The 25,242-nt window shown below is 44.5% G+C and overlaps 3 protein-coding genes across 6 annotated transcripts; 1 reads left to right on the forward strand and 2 right to left on the reverse strand.

Moving 5' to 3' along the window:
* Positions 1 to 2,248: 2,248 nt before the first annotated feature.
* On the reverse strand, positions 2,249 to 4,158 carry LOC106049108 (keratin-associated protein 21-1-like). The gene is made up of 2 exons (XM_048049234.2): positions 4,017 to 4,158; positions 2,249 to 3,086 (listed from the first exon to the last, which is right to left on the reverse strand). Exons 1-2 carry the CDS (start codon positions 4,122 to 4,124, stop codon positions 2,700 to 2,702), a joined length of 495 nt encoding a protein of 164 aa, XP_047905191.1. The 5' UTR covers positions 4,125 to 4,158; the 3' UTR covers positions 2,249 to 2,699.
* Positions 4,159 to 5,717: 1,559 nt separating this feature from the next.
* Positions 5,718 to 7,316, forward strand: LOC125180248 (keratin-associated protein 19-3-like). Of its 2 annotated transcripts, none has more exons than XM_048049288.2 (2): positions 5,718 to 5,858; positions 6,692 to 7,316. In XM_048049288.2, the coding sequence occupies exon 2, from the start codon at positions 6,713 to 6,715 to the stop codon at positions 6,995 to 6,997; it is 285 nt and encodes a 94-aa protein (XP_047905245.1). In that variant the 5' UTR covers positions 5,718 to 5,858; positions 6,692 to 6,712; the 3' UTR covers positions 6,998 to 7,316. The 2 variants fall into 2 exon arrangements, with proteins under 2 accessions (XP_047905245.1, XP_066842224.1); XM_066986123.1 differs by lacking the exon at positions 5,718 to 5,858 and adding an exon at positions 6,143 to 6,167.
* A 4,005-nt stretch (positions 7,317 to 11,321) lies between these two features.
* On the reverse strand, positions 11,322 to 24,218 carry LOC125180246 (claw keratin-like). 3 transcript variants are annotated; one of them, XM_066986124.1, is made up of 2 exons: positions 24,057 to 24,218; positions 11,322 to 12,183 (listed from the first exon to the last, which is right to left on the reverse strand). In XM_066986124.1, the coding sequence occupies exon 2, from the start codon at positions 12,165 to 12,167 to the stop codon at positions 11,844 to 11,846; it is 324 nt and encodes a 107-aa protein (XP_066842225.1). In that variant the 5' UTR covers positions 12,168 to 12,183; positions 24,057 to 24,218; the 3' UTR covers positions 11,322 to 11,843. The 3 variants fall into 3 exon arrangements, with proteins under 3 accessions (XP_066842225.1, XP_047905239.1, XP_047905240.1); XM_048049282.2 differs by lacking the exon at positions 24,057 to 24,218 and adding an exon at positions 23,550 to 23,566; XM_048049283.2 differs by lacking the exon at positions 24,057 to 24,218 and adding an exon at positions 12,566 to 12,659.
* Between the last annotated feature and the right edge of the window lie 1,024 nt (positions 24,219 to 25,242).

The following is a 25,242-nucleotide window of genomic DNA, read 5'->3' on the forward strand; positions in this document are numbered from 1 at the left end:
TCAATAACTACTTCCAGTAAGGTGCTGCAGTACTGCGTAATGGAGAAACATGACGGCTGTGCCTCCTTTGATCTGGATTTACAAGTACCTTAAGAACGAGCAACACAGCTTTCACAAAAAGGAATGTTCTGTATAGCATAGTGTAGTGACTCATCTACTCTAGCTCTTTTCAGCATGCCAAAACTATAATCTTTCTGTATCTGTGTCAACTTCTTTTCTTATTGCATTAAAATTTTTCTGTATGGAAAAAAAAAAAATCAAAGTTCCAGTCTTCTTTCGCCTGTCCCTTGACTACATGAATACACTGAAAGCAGTAGCATTGGGGGGGGGGGGGGGGCGGGGGGGGAGGGGAGGGGGCCTGCCTCTTCTGCTGGCAGAGCACTTTATACCCCTCCATGTTCATTGAAGCTGGCCCAAGTAAACGTGCCATTTTCCTCCCTCTACTCCTCAGAAATCTGAGAAATCCCACAATTTCTCCCTTTCCCTTATTAATTGAAACTATTACAGATGTAAGGTTAAAATATTTCAGCATAAGGCTGTGATGGTCTTTTTTATGTTTTAAAATAGAAGAGTTAGTCCCAGACCTCTGTTGAGAATACATAAAAGAAAGTTCAAGTGAGTACAATACTCCTATTCCCACAAACCATATTCAAATATTCTTTCAGAATCACAATTTCCAATCAGATTACCATCTAACAGACAAATTGCTGTAGCAGCCAGTGGAATTTTATACATCTATAAATAAATCTTACGTTAAATTCAATAGGAAAAGTGTCAAGGAAGAAGTGGTGACTTTCACTGTCTTGATGGTGGCCTTGAAAACCTAAAACATTGCCTCAATCTTCCACGCTGGGTAGACAAAATCCATTTCCCTGGGTGCAATTATAATAATAATTCAATAAATCCAGGGGCTGAAAACTGGAAGACTGAGAACGAAAGGTGGAAAAAAAAAAAAAAGGCAGCTTTTCATAAAAAAACAAAACAAATGAAACAACACTCGATGTCCCCAGGGCATTTTGGCAGCTCTCGGCTGCCAGCTGCCCCTGGCCAGGGAAGCGGTGAGAAAGCGCCGTCATTGTCCTCCCACACAGCCGCAGTCTCTTGCTTAAGTCAGCCCTCTGCCCATAAAATTCGCTTGGAAAAAAAAAATAGGAAAAATCAGCTGTGACCCAGCTTCCTTCCAAAGCACAGGCTCTGAACCCACTCTCCAGACCTGACAGACACATGTGCCCTGCTGCCTCACCTTGGAGGTGCTGGCTGCTGGAGATCCACTTCCAACAACGTATTTACTTTGCAAGGGCAAATTCCTCCCTCTCCACTGGGGAAGCCCTAACAGATAGAACATGAGCTTATTCCAAAATTAAAAACAGGATTGCCAGCAAGTACATGCATTTGCAATTGCCTATGATGTCTTCAGTATCAGAACAGGCCAGGTTGGAAGGGACCTTGAGAGATCACCAGCCCCAACCTGCCCTGTTGAAGGGGAGCCCAGATGGGGCTCTTCAGCACCCTCTCCAATCCCATACTGAAACCCTCCCAGTGGTGGGCACTCTGCCACATCCCTGGGTAGGTTGCTCCAATGATTGATTGACCTCATTGTAAAAAGTTTCTTGTATTGAGGAGACAAAACCTCTCCTGGTGCAGCTTGTAACACATTTCCCCTCGTCTCCTCCCTGTTTGGCCTTGTGAAGACAGCGCCTGCATCTTCTTTAGCCACACTTTAGGTACCAGAACACTGTGATGAGGTCCCCCCGAGCCTGCTTTTCTCCAGACCAAACTACACCAGTCTTTCCTCACCAGGCAGGTTCTCCAGACCTTTGATCATCTCCTTTGGACCCTTTCCAGTCTGTCCTTGTCTTTTTTGAATCATGGGACCAGAAATGGACACAGGGCTCCAGGTGCTCCTGACAAGCACTGATTAAAGTGCGATGATCACATCTGCCTGTTAGAAAAGCCCCTGCAGATGCAGTCTAGGACCTGATTTGCCTTCTCTGCAGCACCTAAGCATTTTAAATGAATCATTTCTTTGGAGTGCACAAAGCAGGAGCCTGGAGTTGAGAAATACATCAGAGATACAGCTGAAGTTTCTTGCAGCTGCAAATGGCCATGTTTCCCAGTTTGAGGAGGGCAAGGCTCTGAGAAAGAATCCAGGAGTGAACAAAGTTAACGACAACTTTCAGACACCCCACCTGTGATGCTCTTGATTTCAAGATATTTAAGAAATGAAAGTGAAAAATAAAACCAGAAGTACAGTACTGATGAAGCATAACTTTTAATATGAAAAGCAGATATACTTTTAAAGGTGTACAGGACAGAAAGACTACATTCCCAAAGACACATTACACCCTGCCTATACCATTCATTCAGAATACATCACTGCAACAAACATAAAAGCCAGATATTGCAGCAGCATTTCTAGAGTTTACATAGAACCATAACATTGATGAGAAGCAAGTTTTTTGATCCAACAGCAGATCAAGAGGAGACTATGGGACGTAAGAGAGCAAGCAGACACAAAGCAGGAAAAAAAAACATTTCAAGCACTTGGGCAGTGGTGCAGAGCACTCAAAGCCCCTGCAGAAGGGTGGCTGCTGGCGCTGGGGCTCTCTGCATCAGGAAACACCGCCACTGAGATTCGCCGTCAGTCCATGCTTGCCAGGCCGGGGTTGATCCTCACTTCAGGAACGTTCCCGCTGGGTTTAGCAGGGGTAGCAGCTCCCGTAGCCGTATCTTTGGCCGTATCGTGAACTGAAGGGGTAGCCGTAGCGGCTGCTGTATAAGCCTGGGTAGCCATAGCAGTCCCCATAGCCATAGATGCCCCTATAGCCGCCATACAGACCCCCATAGCCATAGCCATCCCCATAGCCATAGAAGCCCCGGGAACCGTACAGCCCACCAAAGCCATAGCGGTCCCCAAAGCCATAGAGGCCCCGGTAACCGTAGAGGCTCCCATAGCCCCGGTAGCCGCAGGGGCTTCCACAGTCGTAGCCCCGGTAGCCATACAGGCCCCCGTAACTGCAGGGAGAATAGCAGTCATCCTCGCACTGGCCTTGGAAGAAAGTCATCTTTCTGCGATGGAGGCAAACCTGAAACGCAGCAGCAGGGAGGAAAGCCAAAGTGAGAAACACTTCTAGGTGGTAACAGCCTCAGAGCCCAAAGCCTTCTTCATGGAAGACAGAAGCTAAATGTTGACAATTTCCTTGGTTCCTTATTACATCCCTTCTCCCATTTCCATTTTCTCATCTTCACCCAGCTACCATCATTAGCTTTCTCATTTATCCGTTCTTTTTAAACCATTTAATTTCCTTTCTTGCTTACCAGCTGGGGAATAGACCTGTTACAGCTCAAAACTTCCCTGCTGCTTGCTTCAGGATTTTTCTTAGTCAATATGGTAAGGAGTAATCAATCCTCAATTTCTTTTAGGAGATCAGCTTTGCATAAAGCTCTACATTCCCAAATCCTTCAAGACTGTCTTCAAGAGAGCTTTAAGTAAAGGTAAAGTTTAAAGTATCTGGTGTTTGCCATTATAACACACCACAACAGCTCCAAGACTTGTTGCAGTAATTCACAGATTTTGAATCTGCAAATTGGGAAATTTGGGAAATTGGGATCTGCAAATGCTAACAGCAAAAACAAGAAACTACAAATCCATTGACACATCGGAACATCAGTTTGATTTCCAGTCCTGCTAAACAGACCAGAAGACCTCCCTCTGAATAAAATAGGAGAATTATGGAGGAACCCAGTGAGGGCCGCAGCAGGGAAACCCTTCTGTAAATCTCTAAGTTCTCTGCAGAGCTGCCTGATAACCAGGAGCCAAAGATCCCAAGTACCGACGGGACCAGGAGAGTTTCAGCCCCAGCTCTAAAGTTCTGAGCCTGCCAGCTCCTGCACAGCAGTATGCACAGGTACGAGGCACGGAGAAATCTTACACTTCAGAGGAGCTGCAATCCCAACAAACTAGCAGACCAAAATCTCTAAGCCTTACAAAGAGACTGAATGGAGAAGAGGCTTACCGAGTTCACCAGGAGGAGGAAGGCAAGAGAGCTGATGGAGAGCCTGGAGCTCTGAACTCTTTTTATACTGTTTCTTTGCCCTCCTGGCTTATCTAAGACGCCCTGCATATTCAAAGAGTTTGTTGCCTTATTGGCTGGAAAACAAATTTGCCTGTACACGTCATATCTTCAATTAATATAATTTTCCTCATTGTTTGGGATTATTAGTGTGTTCTCAACCTCCCATATGTCACATATATTACAGGTTTCTTTCATCTTAAAATGTTCTGGGCCAACTACATTCCTGATACCATTTTATTGTCTCCACTGTCAAAACTGAAGTTTATTTATGTATTATATAAAGGCATTTGTAAGTTCCCAAAGCCATTGGAGGGAGATAAAATTTCAGTAAAAAAGTAAAATCTTCTTACATTTGGAAATATTGTTCATCAGAAACTCTGATGTGCTACGGCAGGGGCTTCCTGCTTAAAGGAAGTGCAAACATTTATTTAGGAATTTTCTATTAAGCTACTTAGCAACTTCAGCAAACAGGACCAGCACAAACTACAAATAAATCTTAATTGCATTCCTCCAAAATGTTCATGGTGAATAAAAGTCATGCTGCTACATGAGCAGAAAAAATGTTTTCAGCAAAAATACGAATATGGCATCGTTTGCACTTCAATTCGTTAGAGGACGTGACTCTGAGGTCAGCAGAATAAAGTGGAGAAAACAAGTATGAACTTGCCCTGGAAAATAATAAATGATAAGGATTTGGAGAGGTGTACTAAATACTGTTTTCCAAGGCTGGATGTTAATATTTTCTTAGCAAAGAATCGACCTCACACATCAAATATGGTACAATAGTGAAGAATACTAGAGATTGCTACAGAACTCCTTGTATGACCTTCACCTAATTTCTGACATTAATTTGAATATAAAATAAGGATAATAATGAGCAAGCAGGATGCTGAGGCTTCCTCAGAATTCTGAATACCAAAGCACTTCATAAACACTCATTAATGTTTTCAATTTGCAAAGTGTTGCAGTATTTAAATATTAATAGTTTGTCACCAAAAGACACCCCCAGTTTTAATAATATGGTCACTTAAAATATACATCAAGGTCTCTTGTTCCCAAGTCCTAATAAGGTGATGCACTATGTTTTACAAAAGTCAAAAGCTTAAAAAATAAAAATAAAAAAAAGTATATATTTTTCAAAGCAGGAAGAAATATTTAGAAACATTCTTAAGGCAGAAGCAGACAAATTTCTTCAAAATCAGTGTTGTGGAACTTGAGACAAAACCAAAGCCGCTGGCAAGAGGAGAACCCCCACCAATATCATCAGGCACTAAGTACAGGTCACAATGCTGCTGAACAGAATCACAGAATCATTTAGGTTGGAAAAGACCTCTAGGATCAAATAGTCCAACCTATAACCTAGCACTGAAGCACTACTTCTCAACACACCAAAACAAATGTATTCCTTTTCTCCCCTCTGTGTTGCACCATAGATGCAAAAGCCAAGTAAACGGTGTACCTACGAGCAGATTGCGCAACCGGTAATGGTCTAAACATCCCATCCATCCAACTACAAAGAATTCCATGCAATTTTACTAGAAATGTGCTGAGCCCATTTCTTCTTGTTTTAAGATGAAAGAAATTCTGAAGGCATGACGTGTGTCATCACATCAAACTTTGAAAATATGAAAATCGCTGACTCCGATTACATCAGTTGAAGGAATAATGCACGCAACAAGATCCATTGTATAACTAACACCTGAGTTTAGGAAGGTATATATACGGACCCAGAACTCCGAAGTTTTATTCGCTTCTCCTGAGTTCCTCTCCTCAGTGAACCGGGTAAGTCCATACTGACTCTACTCTACACTTTTTGATATATATATATATTTGCGTGTATTTACACCTGTATGCATGTCTCGATAAAAATATTTATATGTGTGTGCATGGACATATTTAAAAGGCTCTGCTGTGTACATGCACATAACACTGTATACATGCACATGTATACATGGATATTCTGTAAGCAGTTTCTTTTTCTCGTTTCGAAAGCAATTCCTTCACTGGAACTTGTTTTGCTCTTCCTGTGTTTATTTAATAGCAGGTGTTAAAGCACTGCAGAATGTAAGGAGCCAACATAATTTTGAAGTCGTAAGTAATTTCCAACTCTAGATTATTTTCCTTAGGAGTGGGGAATTCAAATCCTTAGATAAAAAATTATGAAACATTTATTACTTTGACATCCTTGAAGGAAGTTCCTCCATTTCATTGTGTTCTTTGAGTTTATGCCAGGTTGAGCACCCCATGGCTCTCCAGATTGGGGGATGCATGAGATGTGTTGTCAGTCTGATGTGAATCAGCATCGCTACCTGAAGTGGCATATTTTTCTTTGTTTTATTCACATTTTGTTGACTTTAGAGGAAAGGTCAGCTCTCAATTGGTAAAAAGAATATTTTTTTTTGTCAGCCAATATCAAAAGATGAGAACAAAGAGAAAAAAGCTTGGGCGGATTCAGAGGATTAGATAGATAAACAAGGCAGCTAAGAGGATGTAAAACCCTTAGAAGGGAGCGTGGTCAGCGCCAGCACATTTCCTTTGCTCCACCGGGGCTCTGAGCCTTCCCTCCTGCTGCCAGCAGCCAATGTGCTCACCCTACTCCCTGGTCTGTGTTTCAGGTTTACCCACATCAGCCAACAATGACCTTCAACAGGGACTTCTACTACGATGGCTACTACTCGCCATTTGGCTACGAAGACCAGTACAGCTTTGGGGGCCTGAATGGCTACCGATTCGGAAGCCCGTATGGCTTCTACCGGGACCAGTACCGATATGGGAGTCCATATGGCTACAGAAGCTTTGGGAACCTGTATGGCAGCAGAGGCTTGAATGTTTACGGGGGCTACCATGGGAATGGGGACTTCCTCAATTTTGGGTATGGCTACCCCTTCTTTTCTCATTTTGGCAACAGATACAGCTATTGAAGCTGCTATCTATGCTGAACCAGCAGAAAGAGAAACCGAGAAATGAAATGCAGGAGACAGATTCATCGCTAAGGTCACGGTGCTGAGAAATGCTGGGCCCCCACACCTCTGGCTGGGTTCAGTGAGGCGTGTGGGTGCCAGGCTTCGTTAAGACTACCCCATATGTAACCCTCTCATATCTTTAAGAATTTCTTCAGCTATTACTCTAAAGGGCAACTTGAATTACAGCAAGTATTGAGGCACCTTTCCATCATGCTGATGGAAAATTGCCTTTTAAATTAATTCTCAGTCATTTTGTAGTGCCATAGTAATAGGAGCAGTCCTGTGTCAATGGGAAGCAGATTTCTTCAACTGCCACAAACTCCTCTTTGCTTCACAACAAACTTCTCCAAAGACAACATGTACAGAAGCTCCTGTTATACATTCATGCTGTGCTTCATACAGCAGTGAACAGGACTTATGAGAAAGTGTGAGCAAGAACCTTGTCCGGACTGCCAAACTCCACCGTTTCCACAAGGAGAGAGCATCATCTGGCATCAGACACACACTACTTGCTGAAGACCCTTTTGTAAAACTGCAAACTTATTCTTTCTGTAACTTCTTGGTCTGTTTCTCCATTAAAATGACTCTGCATAATATTATCAGCTGTCTCCTCTTCTCCCTTTGTCTTTGCTGACATGCCACTGTGAAGGCACCAGCAGCAGTGCCACTCCATACAACCATACAGTAAGAGGGAGGTCTAAACTCCACATGTTAGAGGACATCATATGTCCTTCAAAAATGCTCCAGCCCCAACTTGTTTCCCAAAGTAGGACGAAGTTCTACCTTATTTTAATTAACCTATGACCCTGGGTTTACACAACACTCCTCCAGAAAAGGGCATCAGCTGACTGTCTGCACTACCACACACATACACCTGGAGCAAGCTAGGTTCTATGTTTGAAAAATAATTTCCAAAAAAGAAAAATTGAGTGGAAGCTAAAATCAGGTGGTCTGCCAAGGAAAGACAGCAATGCTTCTTAAGCTTGGAGAAAGACACCTAACAGAAAAGACCGAAGGCAACTAAGCCATGACCATCAGCTGAAGAGATCATCTCCTTTGCAAACTGCACAGCCAGGTTATTCAAGCAGTTCCTGTCAGCCTGTACTGTGTCACCTTGGAACACCAAGTAGTCTTGATTTAGGTTTATAATATTAAAGATTATAATCTGGCATGAAACAAGGTGGTTCAACAAGCATAGCCTAGACATAACTGCATGGATCCCATGCAAGCCCAGTTATACATCAAAGACATCACCAGGAGTCAAAAATCTTGTAGAAGCGACTTTGAGGGGGCACCTCTGGGCTGATTTTTGAGAGATACCCTACATGGCTACCCCTTCTCTTATGACAGCCACAGGAACATCTTCTCAGCTGACATAGCTAAGTGGAGGAAAAAGTAAGAAACTAACCGGTGGAACAGACTGGGGAAACATTTTCATAGGCAGAGAAACAATGATAGTTAGCAGAATAGTCCCTGTGTTGCAAATGTTATTCCTCCAATCCAAAGCCCATTTCTTTATATCCTCATTGACGCTTTCACATAAAGCATTTGACCTTGAACTGAGCCAGAGCAGAGGACAAGCTCCACAGATCCCGTTTCTTGCCTGGGAAGGAGCAGCCTCAGCCAAGAGACTGGCCTGACCTGCTGCCTTGTTCCGAGCTCACCTCTTTTTGCCCCAGTTTGAGCAAGACAGAGTCAGATCAGGACACCCTGGTAAAACAGTAAGGATAGCAGCCTCCACCCTAGGCTCCTAGCAGGACACATGGGCAGCAAATCAGTACAACCCTTTGAAACTGGCAAAACCATTGAGACGCCTTTTATAATCCTTCTGCTAGCTGCTGTCAGCAGCAGAAAGGGCTGGGTTCCCCAGGGAAAACATTAAGAAAGGTTTGAGTCTCCCACCACAATAAATACAGCTTATCTCCCTTGGATGCCCTCAGGCACACAAGACTTTTCCCACCTGCACGCACACTGTGGAAGTGCTTAAGCACACAGATGCACAGGAAGAGGCAACGCAGGATAAAAGATGGAAAGCCAAGGAATTGAGTGAAATCCTCAGCTCATGCCATAACATCAGGTGCCTCTCTATGCTTGCCAATACAGCAGTGTTTATGTATTACCTGTTTCTTCCCTTCCCCACATCCCATTCAGGTTGCTACCAGCAGTGCTATTGCTTCTGACAGAGGGTGTGATCCCCATCCAGTGCCCAGGGAACTGGAACCACCTGGGGGCTATGACTGCTCCATGGACCCCAGCTTCCCCAGGCCTGTCACAGGGTCATCTACACCACTTCCCTCTATCACTCTGCTTGGAGCCACCTGGGCACCACCTCAGCTTCAGTTTTTGCCTTGAAGTTGCCTGAGCTCCAGTACAACTCCACCTCCATGGGCTGCATCCCCAGTGCAGTCACTGCAGGGCTCCCTGCCTTTACAATGACCAGACAGCTTTATCGCTCACCCATCCAGAACGTCAGGGTGACTCCAGAAGTCCCAAATCACAGAACTGGAGCGCAGACTTATCACTTGGCCCCATCAGACAATAGCACTGATGCTCACTTCCCATGGGTCAGCCTTAGGTCCCCAGCAGCTCTGAGCTTACACCTGTTCAGAGTGGTGGGTAAAGAGCATTTTTTCCTGGTTTATAGGGTGTTATGCCCTAAGGCATAAGAAAAGTTGGATGATTAGAGGAACTTTGTGCCTGCCTGAGATCACAGATGATAGATGGCTAATTTAGTTAACAGAAAACTAACTCCTATAATTTTATTTAAAGTCCTGAATGCCAGTCTGAAGCAGGATGTATTTACTGCATGCATGTGGGAAATTACCAATTTAAATGCACCTTGTGAACAACCCACATGAGGCATGCTGCAGGACATATGCCTCTAGCACAAAGATTCACTGCCAGCCAGAATCACTTGTAAAGAGTAAACTTGCCTCAAATGAGAAATTGGACCTATATATGAGCAGGTTTAGAACTTTTTCAAAATACTTCTTGGAGTATAATAAGAAAAGGAAAGTGGCTCATGGGATAGTGTTGTGGTTTGAATTAATTAAAATTAACTCTGTCCTAACTGGAACCAGGACAGATAGGAACACTGGCTTCATCAAAAACAGCAAGAGATACAAGAAGTGCTTCAAAACACACTATATTTCGATGAATATTCTAAGGTTCATTATTGCATTATGAGACAAGATGTTAAAAATTTTTCCATTGTCTTAAAAAAACACTCCAGTATCTTGAGATACTTAATATCTTTAATCCTCTGAAAGCCTCAGAGCATTTCACATGAGTATCTTTTATATCTAAATGAATAGAAGGTGCACTATAAATATTTCCACAGAAATTCACTGGCAAAGCTTCCCACTTTTACTGACAACTTGGTGTTTTGTGGTAACTGCAAGTCTCAACTTATTACACAGAAAGGGCAAATTTAGAGGCCTCAATAATAAACTGGAGTTCATTTCCAAATATGCCATTAGCATAATAATAAAGATTCCTTCATCTGGCTTTTGAGGTTTGGGGGATTTCTTTTGTAGGGAAGGATTTATGTGGTTGGTGAGAACTTGGTTTAATCATCTCATCCAAGGCTCACCAGCAGTCAATTACATGCTATTACAATGCCTGTCCACTTTGTTTTCCTTACACAGGGAGAGCTCTCCATAGAGCAGCTACTCTGAAATAGTCCAGCACTCTCACATTTTGCAGTGCTGATTTATACCATTCCTTTAACTATTAATAGCTACGTAACACTTCAAAAACATACAATAGCATAGAAACATTGAAATGTTTATCATCTACAAATTATTGAGGAAATTCAAAATTCCATGAATTAATTCCACCATCCATTTCTATATGCCTACAAGAAGACTACACTGTCAGAAGGCACTGAGCAAAGCAGTAAAACCAGAAGCTGAACTTTTGGCTTCAGTTCCCTCTCCCAAATACCAATTCTCCTTGCACCTCTGCACCGAGGCATTCTGTTATGTTGAGACAGGGAGGTGAAACTGATGACATCAGGAAGAGAAGACCTCACAAGAAGCCAATACTGAGGAAGGAGCTTTGCAGAACCAGGAACAGAAGGAAAGATGTGTGCAGTGGTTTCATTAATGGACAGCTCTAGCAGAGGAGTTGCTGTAGAAGGGAGGTGCACACAACCCACTGCCAGATCTCTCCTGACCATCACTGTCCTGAAGCAGGCCGATAGGATCAGCTTGGGGCAGCAGGACAAAGGCACCTGAATTAGGAGCAGAGGAACAGACATGCACACACACACAGAGGCCAATAACATATTGCAAGGTCATGTTTAATGAGAAAGAAGCAGATCATACAGAGGCAGAATTATATGGTACAGATTACAAATTGCCTGTAACCTGTGATTTGATGTAAGGTGATTCATGTAATAGCTGATGTTGTTTCCCTATTGCAGAGACACGTAAAGCACAGAGCATGGGCTGGCTCACTCCAAGACCCTTTTTTATACCTCATTAGCCACAGAAAGAACCTACGAAGCAATCTAAAATGGATGGCAACCCAATCCCTTCACCTCCTACTGCATTACAAACGCAGTCCACAGCTTTGAGAAGAGAGTACTTAGAGAAAATGGAAGGCATTAGGAAAAATAAAAAACAACAGAAAGGGTAATATGAGAAGGATGTAAATGGATTCTTTTTCTTCAGAAGATCTAAACATTTATGGATGCACTTAATGGCAGCTCCAAATGCTCAGCCCTGGAGCTCAGCCAGATATCTACATCCTGCTCATCCTCGCCTGGACGTTCCACTTCCAGCAGCTCCTCTGACTAGGTTTAGCATGGTCTGCAGCTTCCAACCGGGTACCCCCGTGCCCACCGGGCACCGCCATACACATGCGAGCCCCCAGGAGCAGGGGCACCGCTGAAGCCACTTCCAACTTCAGGGGCTCCCGCAGATCCCACGACGCTTTGCTGTGGGAAGGTGCTGAGGATGGGTCCAGGGAAGGTCACAACCACAGGTGGAGGGTAGATGACCACCCTTGAGTCAGGACACTGCACAACACAGGGCTCGTTGCAGCTGTCAGCAATGGGCTGCGGCGCAGCCACCCCACACAGCGAGGGGCTGCCGTCGGTGCACGGGCTTAGGGAGTGCGTCATTTGGGGGATGGTTAATCTGAAGTGCAAGGGAATATGATGAGAACAAGGCAACAATTCTTACAAGTTCCACAATCAAACATTAAAACAGAAAGCTATCAACAGGCTAGAGGGAAAGGCAGAATTTCATAGCTGGGTTCTGAGAAAACACCACCTGTAAATCTTGTATCAAACACAATATCTGGAAATGAGATTTAATGAAAAACTAATTGGAGATCATCACCCAGACAGTATTGGAAGACCTGCATGTACCAAAGCCAAGAGCTAAACAGTCACAAAGTGGTATAGATACATCAAGAAAACTTTGGTTTGATACAACGGAACATTTGCATAGGATTTACCCTCACTTAAAACTACAAGCAAAAACTTTCTTTAGAAAGAGGAATTCAAATCAAGCTTACCTACTTCACGAGAGAAATAAGAAAAATGATCGGGCAAGATCTGACGTTGAGTGTTTTTATACTCTTAGACTGCCCAAAGCATCTGAGTCACTTATGTGCACAGCATCCCAATCAATTACTAAACACGTTTCTTTTAAGACTTAACTTTGTTAATGAATGTCAATTGTTTTTAATAAATCGCCCTAATTATTAGCGTCCTTCCATTACCACCACCACCCCCCCACAACTTGGACTTCACTGCCTTCCAGTCTATTTCAAAACTTTACATAGAAGGGATATTGTGTATATTACAGAAAAACCAAGAGGTTTATATGGTTCATACTCGGCTCTCCTCCATGAATGGACTCATCCCTGGGCAAGCAGCAAACAGCCATTTACTTGGAAGAAAATGTACTGACCCAGCCCAGGAGGAATTGCAAAAGTGAGGGATATGCTGGGTTCTTGGCCTAGGGGTAGCCCGGTTCACAGTTCTGTGATGAAATTAGGCTAATATGGGGTCTAGTCAAAGCCCTGGCATTCTGTGGAAACCTTCAGAATGAATTTTAGAGTAATATATCCAAATAAGTCAGTGCTGCTCTTCCAATTAGACACCAAGCATGTGTGTCTTTAAACCTGCAAGCTTTTTAAAAAAGGGGAGAAAAAGTAAGGCTATATCTTATATGAAATTTTATGCCATACTCTGAAGCTATAAACCATGACCTGATTAAGAAAATGAGACAAAAAGGCAACAGATTGGGTGTGGCTCATGCAAGACCTTGTCAGGTCATTTTTTTCAAAAAGTCATTTGTTCAATAAAAGGACACCTAAATCCATTGTAATAATACACGTTGCACATCTAGAACAACGAGTAGAACGTTCGTGTTGGAATCCCAATTGCTGATGAATTGCAACTGCCAGCAGTTATCATCGGCATTAAACACAGCAGTATGACGGATGGACGCCGAGGAGGAGGTTCACCAACACTCTGTACCAGTGTCAGCAACAGACGCCAAGTATGGAAACGGCTTGTGCCATACAGATGCTCTCTACCAGCCCCGGTGGGCCACGGAGGATGGCAACTTGTCCACTCTGATTTACACTGTGCTTGAAGTCAAAGATTTTGCTACTTTCGTGGCAGTAGAGAAGACTTGTAAGGGATGTTTTGCTATAGTAAAGCCCAGCTCAGAGCCTTCCCCTTCTCAACAGCAGCATGTTCTTCTCACAAGGAAAAGGCTTCCATTGGGGGAGTTAGAGATGGACATGGTAACACTGCAGAATAATTTCTGCCTTTCAACAAAGAGGGAATCTCATATATCAGATTGGCAGAAAAATGACTCAGAAAGAATACTAAACCCCATATGCTACCGTGGGGTAGAAACCCCTATAGAGTTTTTCACACAATAGGAAGTGGTCTGGTTGCTCTCCTAGTTTAATTGCGTGCTGAGATTTATCATCACGTCGTCCTCGGCGACACTGAAACATTTGTCATTCCTTTGGAAAATTAACTCTGCATTTTCTATAATTAAGTGTAACCATGTGAATTGCAACACACGCCTATCTCAGCTTAAATCAAATAGCAATTTAACCTTAATGTAATTCCTCAAAAAAGGTGGAATTCAAAGCCTAATCATTATTTTCAAGTTAGCCAATTGAAGATAAAAGCAAGTCTTAAGTCTTATTTTAAAAATGTATTATTAATATTGCATTGAACAAAATCTAGATCATTAATCTGAAGCAAGATGAAGCCACACTGCTGGAACTAGTTTCCTTCTCTGCTAAGCGCTGCTTACAGTTATTATCACTGCTAAATCCATGTATCTGAACACAGAGGCTAACAACACTAAGAGTAGGCACGCAGATGCTCTCTGAAAGCATTCTCAAAGCACAACAGAAAAGCTCATTAATGTTCTACACAACTGATGTTGTCATACAGATGTTTAACAAGAGTATTACAACTCCCAGCTCAGGCACCACCAGAGAAGACAAAGAAATAAAAGCGATGAGTCAACTGCTGAACCATAGCCAAATCTCACTACACCTAAGCTGTGTCCAGAAGTAAATGCAGCAAAACAACACGTGCTCTGGCTCAATTTACCAGTTTAAGCAAATTTAGGAATCAAATTTTAGCACCTAAAAAAAGTAAAGATGCAAAATAAATATAAAAATTTTCATCCTCGTGTCAAGAAAAAAGAGAAAACACCTATGATGCAGACAAGCCATCAAGCACCCAAAGTGTTGACAGAACATGGAGTTATTCAGGATTTAGATAAAACATTAGGATTCTTCCAAAATATTTTAGCCATCTACCTGTAAGGGTATGCAGGAAAGATGTTTAAAACCCTGTTAGAAACCTCAGACTAAGCTTCAGAGATATGTGGTCTCACTGGTGTTTTCTCCACAGCTGAGCTCAAACTAATCCTTGTGATTGAACAAAAAGATGGTATTTTAGTTGATTCCTGCTTCCCACAGAGCAGCCCTACAAATGAAGCATCAACACCAATTCTCTCTCACCCCACAAACCTGGTGGAGGCAACTCCAACGCCAGCTTTAAAGACCAAGGTAGTGTTCACCACAAGAGCAAGAACCCTCTGAAGACACACATTTGGCTATACCACACAAAAAGCTGGCTTCGTGAGTCAAATCCATCCCAGAGACTAAGGAAACACTGCAAACATATATGAAGTTTAAAACTCCAGAAACATTTGTGGTTTTGTGCACACACCACAGTAGGTGAGGCAGAAACCTTAGAAATAATTGCATCAATTACATGTTGGCTCTGGCTAGTAAGGACTTTGTGCCCAAAAAGGTGTTTCTCTGTGAGACTGACTATATAAAAGCCATCCAAAGCTCAGATTTATTAATTTCTCTTGATTTCTTCTCCTCAAATGAGGTACATGTGATCAGCACAACTGCTTTATAACCACCAAACTCCAACTAATGACTAACGTAAGAGGCTGAGCATATTTAACTTCGTGACAAAGAAACTAGACAGGAGAAGCCACCAAGGTTTTTCCCACTTTGTCTTGAAGTTAGAAACACTTAAAACGCTGTGAAGAGGCAGTAGTTGCAGGGGGAGCCAAACCCATTTGTACGCATGAAAGCATAGAATGAATAATCTGAAATTGAGGTAAAATCTCCTGAAATCCTGGAAGCATGTTTTTCTTAATTTACTTCAGACAGCTGTTGTGCTCTCTACTTTTCCTTTACATTAAAAGTTACTTTGCATTTACTGTTGCTTTTTTCCCCTCAAAGAAAAAAAAAAGCTTTATAAACAAGGCTTCAGATATCCCATGAGTAAATGTCCAGAGCTATTTTACTTCTCAATGGCAAGCCATGCAAGCTTGATGCCCGTTTTCCAAGAACATGAATGTGCTGCAAGCATCCCAAGACAGCCAGGATGCCTGCCCTGCTACACAGCCACCAACAGCTTCAGAACTGTTGCCCTGTGGACTTACCCAAACCTATCACTTACCACTGGCCTGGCCTCAAACCACCCAGCAGCACTAAATTATTCTGCAGGGAATGACACTTTCCCATAACTTAGCCTTCCATTAGGTGCTTTGAATTTTATAGATGTCAACTACAGATGCAGTATGATCCAAAGAAAAGACAGAACTTGGGCTCAGCATCACTAAAAGGGCTCGTAACTACTTCAGGCATATGGGACATGGGCTTTTCCCACAGAAATACCCTTCGTACGCAGCACACCACTGCAAGGGGCTCTCAATCCATTATGGACTGGTCTTGAGGCTTCTCATTTCTCCATGTGGTAGTTCATGCATTAACATTTAAGTCACAAGCCATAAATTCACCAGGAAAGGTGAGAACCAGAGAAATACTCATTTTTCCATGGCCAAGTGTTACTACCCAGCAGCTGAGGCTCTCCATGCTGTTAGGAGCTACACAATGAGAGGTGAAGAACCATCATTATCTGCTACATTCTGGTGCTACGCTGAGGGAAACACAGGGATGGTACTGCTAACAAAGGCTCCTGCCTTAGCTAAACTTGGCTAAATTGACATGGCATTATCTGCATGCCCACTGGGCGAGGTATTTTTTCCCCTGGAGCAGGCAGTATTGGCTACTGTTTGACACATCAAGATGAAGCACTGGCCTTACTGCCTGTGTTCATCCTTTCGTCCCAGAACAAGGGGCTGAAACAAGAAAGAGTTTGGGGATATGGCTGCATTCCCCTTCACATTATACAAATTGGTGTATTTTCCAGTTATATAAAGTCATTAAACTAAGCCATTAAAATCAGCTGGTGATACTAAGGAGATACTCTGGGCTGCAAAAAAGAAAAAAATGGAAAGAACAGTGCATTTTGATAGAACTGTAATCATGACTCATGGCATGACCTGTATGAGAGCCTATAACAAAGCTGAGGTATAGTGTGTATATTGATAAATTAAGGCCCTTCCAGGTCCCACACCTGTGCAGGCCCACATTTACCCACACATAAAACTAGAATAGCACTGACAGAGGCCATGAAATGGCATCTTCATAACAGGACCTCTTGGAACTCCCCACAACCACTCATTAAAGTTTTACATGAGCAAAGGTCTTCAAGCTGGACTCCACTATAATGAACACAGGCATCAATTTAAAGGATGCGTGTCAGGACATCCAAGGCTACTAATTAAATTGCATGCAGGGAGCAGCTCCCCTTCTGACAAGCAAGCATGATGCACATGGACAGGCAGCATCCACATGGGCACAGCAGAGGTCCAGGTGCAAGCCAGCAGCTGTTGGGGTGGCCAGAGTAAACCAAATGGGGGTGATTAGAAACACTCCTCCCTTGCCATGATTAGTTCCACCTGATACTCCTTGTTTCTCACCCCAGGAACCTAATGGGATGTCCCAAACACAATTGCTAATGAGTCTGATCAAACCACAAGCTACTTGTAGGAGCACAGCAGCCCACGTAAAGCACTGCCCCCACAAACAGCTTAAATCCTTGACAAAGCTATTTTTTGGAAGTTTAGCTGTGCCAGTTTCCAAGCAGATTTCGATTTGTCACAGTACTAGCCCTGGCTGCGGTCCTGTGAGGTTTACACACCCATGAAGACAGCACTGGCTTGCATGCACACACCTGCCACTGGCCTTGTTTCCAGCTGGAAAGAGCAACCAGGTGCAAAGCCTCATAAAATCTGGGATTCACTCGGTAGCTTTGAAGGGCACTAGATCAGACGTACAAGTAGCTGAGTGCCAGGCTTTGGGTACGTCTCTCTCAGCCTTGCTTATCCCTTACTTATCCCATAAAGATTTAAAATTGAAAGAACCCAGCAGGGTGTGAGGTACATTTCATGCTATTTGGGGATCAGAATATACTAATAATCACATATGAGTAAAATAATTGCAGCCAATGAAAAAGCTGCATATGAACACATTTTCTCCTGTATTTAATTAAGATTTGATATACCATTGCTCAGGTTTTCCAGGCAGTCTAAAAGACCATATAAAACCCACACATCTCCGAGCTTTCAATCCAGTTCTTACTCTCCTCTCTGAGCTCGGTAAGTTATTTGCCTATTTCTATTCTAACTAGCTAAATGTCCTTCTGTTGATGCTTTTAACTCGTACCTGAATCCTGCAAAAATAATCTGATGAGAAATAAGTGAATTGTTTCTTTTGAAGAGTTTCTCTTTGCTAATTTATATTTGTTGGCATAGGTATGGACATTCAAAATTAAGCCTAAGATTTATAGAACCTAACTCAATTTGATGTGATGTTTCCACTTTGATCTGGCAATTTAAGTATCTTTATCTTTAATCCACTTTAAAAATTCTGAATTATAAATTTCTCCTCCTGTATTAGAGATCTTTCTCCTTATTTCAGTAGCTTGAGTAACTTTCTGTGGGCAGCTGACCTCTACGATAGTAATCAGTCTGATGTAGATGGTTTCTACAATACCACAGAGACTAATTTTTTATATAGAAGAACTGAAGGAAAGCTTGGCTCTTGTATCTTTTGGAACCTTTTATAGACTTATTTTTCTGGAGTTTCTGGTGGTTTTGATTTTGGTTTTTAAATAAGAGCTGGGATTACTCACTTTCAAAACATAGCTAGAAAATGCTGACCCCTGGCCTTTCTCCTGTTTCTGTAGCTAGGTGTGAGTTGACTCCTTTGTAAACAAGTTGTGTTGATGGGACCTGACCCTTCAGAGCTTTGTTCTCAGAGCAGTGCTGCCTATCTGCAAAAGCAGCTGCCACCAACTTGCAACATCCAGACACCCAAGTGCCATTTGCTAGTGCTGAGCAAAGCTGATTTGCAGTCAGATTTTGAGTTTTAATTAGGAAATCCAAGGCCTCAGCACTTCTCCACACTCGGTCACATCTTTGGACAGACACCTCATGCCTTCCAAGTGTGACAGGCAGCTCTGATGTCCCCTAGCTGGGCAGTGCCTCTCCTCCAGCAGCCAGCACAGACTCTGCAGCCTCCTGCCCCCAGGTGTCTCTGTGCCAGCAGTGCAGGGAGCACCACAGGCTGATGCAGGCAGGGCACAGCTCTAAGCTGACCTCCAAGATTCTTGCAGCCCTTGCTTCTACTGGAGCAAATTCAGGAGAGAAAGACCAAGAGAGTGCAGCATAGCTGGTGAAGCAATCATACAACTGATCCTGAGATGAAGAGAGTTACATTTGACTTTTTACTTATCTAGGACACTGGTAGCTTCAGCCAGATTTTCAAAAGTTGCTTTGTCCCCTATGAACATCGGTCATCTAAAAATAAAGCTCCTGCCACATTACCCTGTCTACTACAGAGATAATCTTGTTTTGCAATTCAGGTTAGTGTAAAAGGCAACACTTTTGCTTTACCTAATGCTAACAGAAAGTGATTCCAGTTTCACTTGAAGCATCTGGAAAGCAAATAGCCTTTACCACAAGAGATGAGAACCTCAGCACTAGCCCTAGGTATGCCATTGCTTCAGTAGCTGAAGCATGCAGGTCACTTTGCAGCTAAGCCTCAAACTCCCCTTCTCAGGATAATAGTTACCTACTTCACCTGAGATCTGAAGGCATTAAAAAATTGTTATTTAAATGCAAGGCTGTGCAGTTTCTGCTCCAGAGATGAGGACTGAGAGTCAGAGCAGCACATTCAAACAATGGAAAGGCAGCTCTGATACAAGCAGCAATCTACAGGGAATTAATTTACCTTTATTTTTTAGCTTCATCTCCACCCCGGGACAATGTCTTACTGGTACCAATACAAGCAGCAGTGCATCGTCCCCAGCGGATTGAAGTGTGCCACCCCTGTGTTCACACAGTGCCACAGCCCTGCTGTGGTGAAGTCCATGCCGTGCACATCATGTGCCTCCATGGACGCCAACCTGTGCGCCGCGAGGAAGATGATGCAGAGCAGCCCCAAGTGCCCCACACCATGCACATCAAGCTGTATCGAGAAGCACATTGTGCAAGGCCACTCTTCCTCCTCCTCCTGTAGCACCAGGTCTCCTGAGCTGTGCAGCATGGTGTTCCCCCAGCCCCACGTGCAGAGCGGGCAGCATCTCTTTGTGCCTCAGTGCAGACAGCTGGGCATTACAGAATGCCCCCAGATAGGCAATCCCATTCACGTGGGCCAGCAGAGCTCGTATCCTTGCTCCTCATACCAGTGGTCCGACAGCTACCACTACCGCTGTGGGCAAAGTTAAGCTCCAGAGAGGCACCCACAGAACAACCAGGTGATGGAGAGCAAGATGCACACCCACAGCTGAGTTCACAGGCACAACTCCCGGAGGTGCAACTCACATCTCTTGCTGCAGTCACTGGGGTTGTGGGCAACCTGAAACCCTAACAGCCAGCCCTCTCCACGGTATCCTCTGCATTAGATTTAAAGGTCTCATAGCTTCATATCTACAGCCGGCTCAGCTCTTGACTGTCTTAAGACTGCTTTTCTATGACTGCTGGTGTAAAGGATATGTGAGTTTTACTACAGGCATAACCACTCACATGAATGACATTGCATCAAAGTGGCATCAGCTAGCCCAGAGTCAATAAAAACTAGGTCCTTCTGTGCTAATATTGCTAAATACACATTTTTCTGCTTTCAACTTTGTTCCAGAGGAGGTAGTGTAAAAGAAACTGGTTTTAAGTGTTGTGCTTTGTTCTACATGCAACTAGCAAAAATAAACAAGTAAAATGGTGAAAAACAGAATGCAGCTTTCAAGTCAAGGGGATCTACTGTGTGAAGCACCTCACTCCTGAAGCACTTGCTACCTGAAGATCCACCTCCAATGTACCTCCTGGAATAATGGAAGTTCTTGCTTTATAGTCCACATTACTTTATTCTGTATGGTATATATGCACCATTTCTCACATAATAAAGCCTCTACTGCATCAAACCAGCCACTTTTTTTTTTTAACCCTCCACCCCTAATTCAGCTGCCTCCAATGTGACAATCCCCAGTTGTAAAGCAACCATGGAGAGATGAGCACTGCTTCCACCTGCACAGGTAACAAACACTCAGCTCCCTACAGCACATCTCAAAAGAGCTTACAGAAAAAGCTGAGACAGCTGTATGACAACTAACACATTAAATCAATAAACTACCAGCAAATGCTGGAATTAAATCCAGGAGTCATGTGTCAGAGCAGTGCTCTAATACCTAGACCACACTGCTCTATGCAGTATGACATTAAGCTATTTGCAAATTGAGGTGGTGTGACCCCACAAACCAATAAATCTCAATTAAATTTACCCCCCTATCATTCCTACTGCATTTGTAAACTAAACTCCAGAAATTCTTCTTCCATCACGTGTTTAGGGCTTGATTCAGGGCAGACGCAGGAGCCGCAGAGGCACGCACACGTCCCAGCACAGCACAGCAGCCAAGAGCTCAGCACAAAACACTTGGGCTGTCAAGAACCCAGAGCAACTACCACCCAGCCCTGCAGACAAATGCATTGGTACAACAACAAGCTACAGCAGAAATTTAGATTTGCAATGATTTTTCTGCCAGCCAAAATTGAGATTCTCAAATAACATGTCACCTGTGACAAAGTTAGGTAGGCTACAGGACTCCAAATTCAGTTTGAGTTGCATAGCAGGAAGCATCTTTAAAAAGAAGAAAAGGTTTGAAGCTTAAAAAGAGCAGAGTGACCATCTTGGAGCTGAAAAGTCAGAGGCAGCAGCTCTGAAGTGGCATGACTTCCCTGGAGTCAGCAGAGGCTAGGATGACTTATGCCTTCTCCAAATCTGCCTACTAGGAGAGAAATAATAAAGCTGTGCTCTCCACCAAGCAGCCAAAGGGCATGTCTCTAATGTGGTCGCGTTCAAAGGCAGGCGAAGCTGCTAGGCAATACCTAGTGAGGGGAGAGCTCTCCCAGTCCCTCTCCTGGCTGTTACCCTATGGCCCACAAATGCGGCACATCAGCAGCTTGGGGTTGCTGAAGTCACATGAACAAAGGAGCCTTTCTGCATTCCCCTGTCACAGCATGGAGCATCTTTCTTCGTGGCTTTTCACCCACACCTTCAGGCTACACCCAAGCTCTAAGAAGTTCTAGATAGTCAGAGGTTTCAGGGCAGTGTACTCATCTGGTGAAATTCTTTTTTTTTTTTTTTTTTTAAGAGCTAGCTTGATGATCTGAGGCCAGCAATCTACATCACTCTCCTGCAAACTCAAACATTTCTCATTTACCCAGCTCTGCTGAGCTCCACCACTTCTGGAGGTTGGTATTGCACTGAAAGTGCATGCAATTTGTATTTTAATGCTTCTGTGCAATCCAGCTGTCTGCTCTTTCAACAAGCTGGGCGGCAACTGTCAAGTTTTTTATTATTCCTTATTTAAAAGGGGGAGAAATTAGGAAGCCATTAAAGCGTCTTTGCCATTCAGGAACCTCTGTCACAATTTTCAGAACTTTCTAGAGGCAGACAGATACATCAAGCTGCTTAAGTCCAAAACGCCTCACAGCCAAGCTGGCCCAGCCCAGGGTCACAAGGCACATTAGGTCGGAGCCATGCAGCAAGCATCACAGCCCGCCAGCAGGGCCGCCCTGCCCCAGGCACAGGGCAAGGAGCTCAGCCTGGTCTGCATTAGCCACCCAGCCCTGCCCTCGGATGCTCATGGGCTGAAAGCAAACAGCAACTCCACTAACTAATACGAAGGTTACTCTTGACAATTACACCCTAGGTGCTCTATAACTAAAGATTTTAAAATCAAAAGAATCTTTTGAAATGAAAGAGCTTTTGGGAATATCAGCTCTGCTGATACACAAAGCTTTAACTCAGCCTCACATTTCTGGGACTTCTCAGAGGAAGCAGCAAGTTCTCAACAGGAGTCAGCAGGACCTCAATTATTTGCAATCAAAAGCTGACTCCACCAGGGTGAATTTGTTCCCTCCTGATTGGCTTTGGCATGCCACACACCTACACTTCAAAACTGAGCAGGAAGAGCAAGAAAAGGGCTGCAAAGGAAGGATGAGAAATGTGATTTACAGAACAGCGCCATCACCTCTACCAAATAAGATCTAAAGTCCACCAAGAGTATCTCATAGCTAGGGATTTGCTTTTTAGTCCCTCAGTTTTTGTGCAATTCAAAAGGATAGCACTTTGGTCGTTTTACCTCCATATCATAAAAAGCGCTGCCTCCAACATGCAGTAAATCATAAAAAACCACTTCCAGCAAGCAGCAGCCATCTGTTCTCAAGAGAGCAGACCCCCAGGCTCCTCACCCAGCCCTGACTGCATCAGGAGGGGGCAGAGGGGATACAACCCCAGGCAGGCAGCTCCCTGCACACCCCCCAAACCAGCCCCAGCCCTGCAGCTGCAGCCCATCAGCTCTCCCCATTGCCACCACCTGGCCAAACTCAGCCAGTTTCTTGCATTTAGCATCAACTAAATGCATAATTAAACTCAGCTGTCTCATTGCATTTAGCATCAACTATTGCATTCAGAGTTTCTTACTACTTTTCAAGCATTTTTGCGTTATCCTTGGAGCCACCTCTGTGCTGGCCAACCTTACATGGCTCAGGAGCTGCGGATTTTTTTTTTTCCTCAGTGCATTACCAACCTGCTCGCCTTTTTAACAGCCCAGCTTGCTTGAAACTCAGTTGCAGCCGGGCTTTGTTTCCCTCCGGAGCAGGCAGAACGGCTCCTTCCCCCCGCACTGTACCAGGGCGGGGGGCGGTATTTCCGTGCAGCTGCCCCCAGCACCAGTTTATCAGGGCGCAGAGACTCCAGCTCCAAAATCCTCCCTGCTGGGGATAGGGGGAGGCAACAGAAGGATGGAGGTAGACCTGTGGCACAGCAGAGGGGGGGGGTTCCTTCGTGGCCTCACAGGGGCCAAAAAGCAAGCAGCAGCCTCAGGTCCCACCCCCCCCCCCCCCGGCACCCCCCAGCCCAGGCACCGGAGAAGGAGACCCCACAGAAGCAGAGCAGAAAAAAAAGAGCAGAGGAAAAAAACAGCGAGAAAAAGACGAGAAGCAAAAGCTGCGAGACTCCCGCAGCTGGCGGCGAAGTGTGTCCCCCCCCCCCGAGCCCCCCCCCCTCCCCATGCGCTGCAGTGGGAGCCGGGTACCTGCGGAGGTCCTAGCGGGGCGGCTTCTTCCTCCAGCAAAGGGATCCACCGACGGTCCCCCCCCCCGCCAAGGAGGGCAGTCGGGGGGGGGGGGGAGCGGCCTTTCTGCCCCGGTATTTATCAGGGGCAATTAGCAGCTCGTTGCAGCTCCGGGGGGGTATTGAGCTGGTGCCTGGGGAGTTTGGGGGGGGGGGGGGGGGGGGCCGAGGGGCTGCCCTGGCTGGGGGGAGGTTTAGGGCACAGCATCGGGCACTGCTTTCTTTCTGGGCCCAAATCTTGTTGCATCAGACGCTGAGTGAAAATCCAGTAACAAATCCTAACGTGCTTTTTGCTCTTAAAGTGCTTGAACAGCAAAAAATAGTCAGAGAATCAGAGTATTCCAGGAGCTGAATAAACTAAGCTTTGCTTCAACCCTGTTGTGGTGCACGTGCTTTTTAAAAAATAAAATAAAATGACCCCTTGTTTTTTTGAGTGGGGCTCCTGTGCTTTGAAAGATAATCAATGGGTTTGGTAGTTCGGGGAGAAATTATAAAAGCTTGGTGAGAACCACTTTCAGAGAGGCCTCCTCACGTGCCAATGCGATTCTTCTAGGCCTCTGATCACTCCCATGGGAGTGGGAGCTCTGTGGGGTTGCAGAGGCCCCGCTTCTTCAGAATAGTGTTTTCACATCTTGGCAGCAAAGAGCATGAGCTGGCCCAGAAGTACATGAAGAAATTACAGCTAGAAAGAAACACAAACCAAGTTTTATAGCTTTGGCTGTGGCTTCAGCATGGCAGCTAGGAGTTTCCTCATGGAAAGCTGTTGGGCTATTAACAATTATTTTTAACAAGCACGTTAATTTATTTCAGTGCTAACTTGCTATCCTAGAGCCCCATCCTGTGGCGGTGAGGGTGCTGAGCCGCGGGGACCTGCTCCCTCCTTGGTCCCCACCCCTCGCTGCAACTGCTTGTTGTCACCAGTGGATGTGTGAGCAGAACCTGGCTGCTGATGGGGTGGGTGGGCTGCTTGCACGGCACCTGCAGGAGCCCTGGTGCTCCCCAGGGACCTCTGCAGGGCCTAGACCCTGCTGGCTCTTAGTAAAAGGGGCAAAACTTCACCCACAGCCCTGCCACAGTTTCCCTTCTCCATTTTGAAGAGGGAGCTGAGCCGTTGCGTAAGGCGGGTTTGGCAGAGAACGCAGTGGGTG

The sequence above is a fragment of the Anser cygnoides genome, chromosome 33, assembly GCF_040182565.1.
Source record: "Anser cygnoides isolate HZ-2024a breed goose chromosome 33, Taihu_goose_T2T_genome, whole genome shotgun sequence".
In the NCBI taxonomy this organism is placed as follows: domain Eukaryota; kingdom Metazoa; phylum Chordata; class Aves; order Anseriformes; family Anatidae; genus Anser; species Anser cygnoides.

Excerpts from the sequence above, each read along its gene's own strand:
- LOC106049108 (XM_048049234.2), bottom strand. The coding sequence starts at position 4,124 with ATGCAGGGCGTCTTAGATAAGCCAGGAGGGCAAAGAAACAGTATAAAA. Across the intron at positions 3,087-4,016 it reads TCCTCCTCCTGGTGAACTCG|GTTTGCCTCCATCGCAGAAA; the intron begins GTAAGCCTCTTC and ends GCTGCGTTTCAG.
- LOC125180248 (XM_048049288.2), top strand. The coding sequence starts at position 6,713 with ATGACCTTCAACAGGGACTTCTACTACGATGGCTACTACTCGCCATTT.
- LOC125180246 (XM_066986124.1), bottom strand. The coding sequence starts at position 12,167 with ATGACGCACTCCCTAAGCCCGTGCACCGACGGCAGCCCCTCGCTGTGT.